This window comes from Apteryx rowi, unplaced genomic scaffold, assembly GCF_003343035.1.
Source record: "Apteryx rowi isolate R43461 unplaced genomic scaffold, aptRow1 scaffold_44, whole genome shotgun sequence".
NCBI lineage: Eukaryota > Metazoa > Chordata > Aves > Apterygiformes > Apterygidae > Apteryx > Apteryx rowi.
In genome coordinates this window covers 267803-275968 of record NW_020450694.1, presented here as the reverse complement: position 1 = coordinate 275968, position 8166 = coordinate 267803, and the positions used below count along the sequence as shown (strand labels likewise).

Below are 8166 nucleotides of genomic sequence, written 5' to 3'. Positions count from 1 at the left end.
TCCATAGACCAAAGTTTATAAAGCTTTATTAAACATTTTGAACAGCTGTGCAATGAACAAACAATACTCTGGAAGTTTCACAATCTCATAGCTTGAACTTCCGCAGGACAACGACAGCCATTTCTGCCGCTCTCCACTATGAGACTGAAGTGACGTGTGCTGTGAGGAGGTCTGCACAGCAGTGGCCACATAAGATCTTACTCTCCACCACCCAGGCTTCCTGATGTCCTTCTGCCAGGGAAAAAGGAGACACTGGACACTTCTCCAGTCTCTTCCCTTCTCCATTCTGTAGTACCAGCAACTTCTGCCACCTGTGGCCTGCAAACACTTGTCACTGAAAATGGCTGAAGTTACTTATTACTTCAAACCATGCTCCACCTCAGGATCCTCACCTGGCCTTTTGAGCTAGCATGAATTTTTCAGGGTGAGATTTATAGAGTGGCTTTGAAAACCCCACATCTTGCACCATAACCGTTCTTTATCCCAACAGTCAATACCTCAGTAAAGCCTAGAAATCTAGGAGGGGAAGAAGCAGTCTCCACTGCATGTGAGTCTTTGTAAAAGCAGCAACATAACTGAGGCTTTCAGGCTATGATCTTGGAGCATAAGTAGTTCAGAAAGCACTTGGGCAGTGCATACATCTCTCTTTGGCAGGATGAGCAGGAGGAGATGACTCAACTGCCTCTGGCTCCAGCAGCTTTTGGCCAAGTGCACCTGTTAGCTGTTGAGCTTTCCCTTGATCAGCAAGGTGGGAAGGCTGGCTCCCCGCAAACAGAAAGATGGAGAGAATCTTTTATACTTGAGCAGAATCAGCGGGCTGAGAGCCCTAAGTTAGACCACCATGGCCTAATGCAGACAAGTGAGTGACACAGAACTCCACCATGCAACAGTTGGACAGGCAACAGCTCTTTCCTCCACCAGTTCTCAGTTAGGAGGGCTGSTGTCCATTCCCAATGATATGGGAAGGAAAAAAAGATTTCTGCTTCTAAAAAAAAGCAGGTGGCACTGCCAGAGTTCACACAGTAAACAAGTCCAATTTCACAGGCAGAGTGGGAGGGCTGGTCAGAAATTTACCACTCTAGTCCACACCTACATTACAGGAAACAGGCTGTTTGTACTCCAGTCACATGCCTAACACCCCCTCCCTCCYCCCTAGCCCCCCCCCCCCTTTTTAAAAGCAAAAACCAGAGCTGTCAGCAGACCGGAAGATTGTTTTTTAGGTGCCTACTATGCTGGGATCATGAGCTGATTCCGGCAACTGGGATCCTGTGCAGTGATACAAGAAGCAGTTCCCCCAGCAGCTGTAGCAGATGAGGAATAAGGCTGCCAGGAAGACCAAGGCACAAATTGTGCAAGGCTTCCGTTCCAGGAGGAAACTGAGCAGGTAGAAGCCCATAAACATTGAGTGACTGAACCACAAGGCTGGGTTGAGGGGCTTGGGTATGAGGAGGACAGGTAGCAACCACTGAAGGCAGTACATTGTGTCTGGCTGGCAGGGGCCCTGGGGCAGCAGTGGTCAGAGGTGCTCTCGGAACAGTCTCCAGCAACTCCTCCAGTCGGCAGGCTTTCAGGCTGTTCTGTGGAGAGGGGTAACATGTCAGACTGTTGGAGAAACACAGCAAAAAGATTCACAGCAGTTCTTGAGCAGCTTCATTTATTCCCAAGCATGGTGTGCTGATGCTTAAACTCCTAATACTAAAGTTTCTGTCTCAGAGCTGGTGGAAGCTTTCCTGCTTTCTGAAGCACTTCAACTAGAGATATGATTATCTACTGCTAATGTGGAGGAGCATCCTTTATGTGTTCTTTCTCAGCTTTCTACTCAGGCTAAAAGCTGTCAGATCCTTTAGCATAGTGCAGAACAGAAAGGCAGAGGGGGAAACAACAGAAAGGAAAGCAAGCTTTCAACAGACTTGAATGACAACAGAACTGATAGAGGTGAACTCATCAGTGCTACAAAGGAAGAAGTGCAAGACAAGAAGGGTTGGAAGCACTTAGGTTTGATATTTAGCCACACTTCTAGGAAGTCTTAAGCCTACAGATTGCTTCCTCCCCAGACACAGACCCATTATAAAGTCTTCCAGCTTGCCATCTGAAAAAAATGGAATGGAATTCCACTGGGACCACACAAAATTCAAGCTACATGTAGCTAACCAGGAAAGCACTGATAGTATCCGTACTACAAAACAAAGGGAAGGACAGTCCCTACTTAAGGAATCTATAATCCTTGCCAATTGGCTAAAGTCAGATAAGACAAAGTATGTGAATGCATCAAAGAGGGGACTGTCTCAAAATAGCAACTTTGGTAAGCACTGTAAACACAGGATTTCCTCATATGGATTATTATAAAACTCTGGAAACAGTGCCCTTTAAGGGCTTCTCTCATCAGACAAAGCAGCTGACTACAGGTCCAGAAAATACATGTCTACCTTTAGCAACCATATCAACCATGTTAAATGTGTGGGGGGTTCAAAGCAGCTGAAACACTTTCATCCAAGAATTTCAGAGGGCTTAAAAACAACCACCACCACCATCAAAAAAAAAAAACCTTACACTTGCTTTTATAGAGCCAGAACTGTTGAAAGGGGGCAGAAGAATGGAGTTTAACAGTCTGGGATAGCAGGTCAGGCCAGAAGGCATCAATGTGATGAGGGGAATAACTGGCAATACTTCGTTGAGTGTGTGCAGCAAGGAAACAGTGAGAATAGGGTACATCCAGGCTCCGAGCTTACTACCCCAAAAAGGCAAAATCACACAGGGCAATGCTGGGAAAGGGAACAGCTTGGGAAGAGTGTTCTTCCCTGGGATCCTGTAGCATGCTGTGGTGACATGCACCAACACCGAATGAAGCAGCAGCCAGCCAAGGCACAGAAGGACAGGCATGAGGACAGACCCAAACAGTCTTACCAAATGCCATGGCCTCACCTAGAGCAGGCAGACCCTGGTCAGAACAGCTTTTTCCAGCAATCCTTTTATCTGAAAATACTCAACTGAGTAGTACTCTGTCAGAAGGATGAAGGGCTGAGCTGGGACTGTTAGGATTAGAAGTCGGGGGTGGGAAGGTTAGTAGGATGAAGTGAGAAGGTAAACAAACAGCACATTCCTTTGACTCCTCCTGGCAGGGGATGGGATTTCCTGGCTAAGGGAGGGGGAATGAGGGATTGCATGGAGAAGCCAAGACCACACATGGTTCTCTTCCAAAAAGCACTGAGGTCAGACGTGTCTTACAGCTTTGTAAGCTCCTAGGTACCAAATCTGTTGTCAGAAGCAGGAAGCATGTTGCCATCCTCTGTGYTCTTAGCAGCAGGATCTATTTTAATATTAGTGAAAAAGAATGGAGGCCAAAATCTCCATCGGGGCAAACAGATTAAGAGTATTTGGAGAAAGCTCTCCTGCAAGAGAATATTCTCCAGCAGAGAGGACGGCTGGGGTTCAATTAGTAAAACTAAGCTGCAGTTAGGCAGCCAAAGAATAGGAAGGAAGCTATTTTATGCTGCAATATGCCTAGAGTCAAGTCAAAGGAATAAAACTCTCAAAGTTAGTCCTGTTTTATGCAGCTCACTCATTTCTTTAAGGTCAAGTCTAGTCCCATGCCAGTTTCCCCATTTGTAAACTGGGAATAATGATACTTATTTCATAGCAGTAGATGTTGTCTGCTAGCCTCTGTAAATCACTTTGAGTTTTCTGGAGTAAAAGTAACCTAGAAGTTAAGTATTAGGTAATTTTTTTTTTCCAAGGGGAAGTACTCAGAGAAATGATTTAACAAGCTAAGTAACTAAACCCCTGCCATCCAACACTTTACTGCCTATCCTGCTTAGGCAAAGCAGGTTTTAAATACAACAAAACCATCCTAAGTGTTCTGCAGCCTTTTCCTTAACCCTCCTAAAGTGTTCCCTCCTCCAAGTTTCATACAGTCTTTCTGTCCCAACTGCCTCAAACACTGTGCAGTACAAATCATTGCATAAATATCATGTAATATTTTTGCTAGAGCCACTCCTGAGACCATGTCAGCTTGACTTATGTTGCAGGACACACTGCAGTCTTTGGGTCACTAATTCTTTACGCTATAATTTTAAGTGCCTAGAGACAATTGCATTGAGGTTTCTGTCTCTTGGGTAAAGAAACAGACAGGTCTTCTCAAGTTGTTTTTCTACCTGTCAAAGGATCACAAGGCTGGAAGAAAGCTCTAGACTGCTTTAGGACTATGTCATAACACTCTCAGCTGTAACATGCCATGTTTAGCCACCGAGTCTGCAGCCTCTGAACTTTGCAATGGACTACAGTTGAAGAGTGTAATTATAACTCATGACATAGCTGCATTTAACAGGACACTCGGGCCTCCTCATCACAGCAAAGACTTAGAGATAAGGCTATAAACACTGAATTGATTCTAAGTATGCAAGCATTACCTAAACACTTCCTACAAATATAAATTGATCTCAGAACAAGTTATCCATTTGTAAATATTGATATTTCCTGGAAGAGCCAGTTGCTTGGAGCAATCAATACAATACAACCACTCTGTAGAATAAAGAAACATTTAATACTGATCATTTTAACTATGAAATTTYTTCTATGTCAATGCCTTTCAATCTGTAAATCTCTTAAACTTCTGACAAATGYAATTGTTTGAACAATGTCTCTATTTGTAGTCAGTTTGCCCTTTTTATTTTCATATGCCCCTTAACTATCCAACAGTTAGAGGTTGTGAAACTACTGTCTACTATACCTGATAACAGATATTAGATAATGTACCTAGTATTCAARACTTTCACTGCTCTATCTTCCTTAAGGGACTTTCCACTATTAATATATGTAGTCTTCCTAGCTCATCACTGGTTCCTCTATACAGTGAGCAACAAGACTGAGTTCTCTTTCCAAGCTGTCAATCCTAACATGACTTAGGTTTTCTACAGGGATAATAGGGTTTCCTGCTATCAGTTCTTTACTAAACAGAAAAATACTGCTTTCCTTAGTGTCCAGGATCGGAAGGCTCTTCTTGAGGCTGTAATAATATTCAAATCTGCCTAGATTCTAAAGCAAGAGTGTGAAGGAGAAACTTGCAAGTAAGAAATTCCTACCTTGTTTTCTCTATTCCCTCCTCATGATCCAAAGCAAGAGATTACCATGTCCCAGAATAATTAGTTGTCACCCAACGGTATTGCTACTGGCTTCTTGTTGCACAGTCGCATCCTGCTTTTCCTCAACCTGTTGCTCTTGTTCTCCTCAAAGATGACTCACCTCTCTAGCTAACGTGGTGTCCTGTTCTCCTCAGAGTGCTCTAGTCCTTCTGCTCAGTCATCTGACTTGGCAGCCACTCATGTTTACCAGACCGTTCCTATTCATCGCACCAGCACTGCCTCCTCTCGCTCCTCTGCAGCTATTAGAGCCACTTGAACTTACTTCAAACCCCTCAGCTGCAGAGAGCCCGTGATGCTCCCGCTGTTCTCCCTGCAGTCAGCATGCATGCTGTGGTTCCCTTCTGATCTCCAAAGACCGTGCTGGAGTCTCCTCCCTGTGACTTCCTGCAGGCAGAGGAACACCTGGGGGAGGTTACCCACATGCCTCATTACTAAGCAAACACTGATACTTTTCCACATCCTTATTAATCAGCTTCCATCATGTTCAGTCTTTCCTTTTGTCATCATCTCTCCTCCCTTTCAAGAGCCTCAAAATCAGCATGTCTTATTGGCATATGGGAAGGATTTTCAAATTCCAGTGCATGTGTACTGGCACACCTTTCCCACTCAGGAACAGAAGCAAAACCTTGTCATTTAAGACAGGTCAAAAGTGAACAGCACAGCTCAAGTGTGCAGTGTTTTGTAACGGACTATTCAGATTTTTAGAATAAACCCATGTGAGGAACTAGCAAGCTCTTCCCTGGTATTTCACAAGTTAACTCAGCAACTAAAAGACTGGCAGATGTTCATATGCCATGTTTTATACATTAGTATGCCAACACCAAGCCTGTACCTTTCTCAATTCTTTAACAGTCCATTTATCTTGACAGGAGAGAATCATCCGCTGGCTTTCACTAAGCACTCAAAGAGCTATTTAGAGATAAGTTTGTTCAGACCTTACTGAGCTAGCTGATAAGCAGGTACCTTCCAAAAGGAAGACAGAACTTGCTCAGCATGTGGTACACAAACAGTGTCAAGCAGTTGAAAGGCTTGCAACAGAAGACTGAATAACTGACTGGGTTTTTTGGGGGGTGGGTGGGTGTCTGATGCCAATCTTCCCCTTTCCCAGAAGCCTGAGTTTCTACTTGGGGAATTAAGAGCCACACTTCTAGACAGAACTCTCCCAAGTTTCACAGTGTACATAGAGKAAGCCTCAGGGTCTTGCACTGAGTTTCTTTTCTGTAAGGTTCACCTACAGTATAGTTTGCTTAAAATTTTGTTTAAGTCAAAAGCCTTGTCACAGCCACATAACTAAGTTATGTGTGTGGGCAGTGCTTTATATCACCCTGGCCTGTCAGAATGTCTTTAAAACCAACTCTGAAATACCACATAGCATCTAAAACAGCTGCTAAAAAAAAGCACAATATCAAAAGCATTGTTTAAAAAAAAAAWGAAAGAGCTATCAAATGACAAGTTTAAGGAGTTCAACTAAGACAACAATAGACCAGTTTTCTAGCATTCAACACTATTTCTTGAAAAATATAAGAACTATAACTGCTCAAACTTTGAAAGGCATGTGTGCAGTATCTGGGATTTAAGTTCTTCAGCTTGTTTTTTTTTCCATATCATCCTTGCCACTATCTTTTCTGTCATTTTTTTGGGGGTTTATCTGTCACTATGACTCAGCTGGAAAAAGTGAGTCTTCAATTTCTGGCAAAGGCTTTATCCCATCCTTTGAAAAGTCCAGTCCATACCTTGGAACACTGGATGTAGATTCAGAAATGGTGTGATATAATTGCAAACTTCTTCCAAAAAGAGCAGCAAATCCTTGACTAACTGAGGCTCAGGGTTATGAAGTGTTCTGTCTTCTCAAGCTAGAGACATCCTAAGCAATAAAGTCTTATTTTATGAAAATTTCTAGTGGAGGCTTTCTGGTGAATCATTCTTTTCATCATTTTCATAGCTGCTCTCTGAATTTTGTTTTTTTGATCAGTGAATTGATTAGCCACACCTTTCCCCTTAGCCCTGGGTCCAGGTCCTTTTGGACTGCAGTGCACCCATCAAAGTCAGAGCCGACAAACCTCCAGCTATGAGCAGTAAGACTACAGCACTATCGCTGTTTCTCAGAACAGTAAGTCACAGGAGCAGAATCTTAAGTCTGTCAGCTCTATGGTGGGAAGAGATGTAAACAGGGACACCTGTCATCTGGAGTAACACTATTTTCATTTGTATTTATTTGCCAATCTATCCTCAGTGATCCCCACCCCACCCCCTTTTTTTTTAATTGCCAAAGATCAGAAATTCCAGGCCCATTYCAAGTGTCCTGAAATACATTTCATTATTTTTAGTTTCTATTTTGGATCTCTTTACAACCCTTTCTGCCTTCAATATCACGCTTCAGGAGGTGCAAATACTGCCTGACAAAGGCCAGTTTTCTGCATTTCAAGTAAARAGAGGCAAAGAATGCAATTTCAGAAAACAGTTCTGGCAAGTTTTCATATCTCTCTCGCTCTCTCTCTGTATGTATATAGATAAATGTGTGTGTCTATATGAGACTGAACATGCGAAAGTTTTTTCACCATGACAGTATTTGCAAGACTGACTATAATGTTTCAGTATGGGGTAAAGAAATACAGAAGTCCGTTTGTTAGGGCCCGCACGTAGAGCTCCACGTTAAACATTTTGTTGTGCTTGCGTGTTCAGGGTGGTGTGAGCCCGTGCACACAGCAGGACTGCTCGCAGCCTCCCCGGTACCTGGCCCAAGCCGCCCAGGCGGCAGGGTCCCGCGGGGGACGCGCGGCTGGGCAAAGGCTGTCCAAAAGCTGTCCTCCTCGGGGCAGTCACGGGCCTGAGCTGGCTTTTGAAAGGTTTTGCTGCCAGCTGTGATGCGTGCCTGGCTCTGAAAAGAGGGCTACGGAGAGGAGGAAACGGGCTGGGAAGAAAAGCGGGTAATTCTGGTGTTTTCGTGTTAGGCTGGAGCGTCTCCCGCGGGCCCGGGGCAGCCCTCGGCCCGGCCCGGCGCTGCCGACACCCCCCCACCCCCCCTTCC

At 44.1% G+C, this 8166-nt stretch overlaps 1 protein-coding gene across 2 annotated transcripts; it reads right to left on the bottom strand.

The window, feature by feature from the left end:
• Positions 1-8138, bottom strand: BLCAP (BLCAP, apoptosis inducing factor). Of its 2 annotated transcripts, XR_003255334.1 has the most exons (3): positions 5971-8138; positions 5401-5540; positions 1-1577 (listed from the first exon to the last, which is right to left on the bottom strand). XR_003255334.1 is itself a non-coding variant. In XM_026076808.1 (2 exons), the coding sequence occupies exon 2, from the start codon at positions 1478-1480 to the stop codon at positions 1217-1219; it is 264 nt and encodes an 87-aa protein (XP_025932593.1). In that variant the 5' UTR covers positions 1481-1577; positions 5401-8117; the 3' UTR covers positions 1-1216. The 2 variants fall into 2 exon arrangements, 1 of the variants encoding a protein (XP_025932593.1); XM_026076808.1 differs by having other exon boundaries at positions 5401-8117.
• Between the last annotated feature and the right edge of the window lie 28 nt (positions 8139-8166).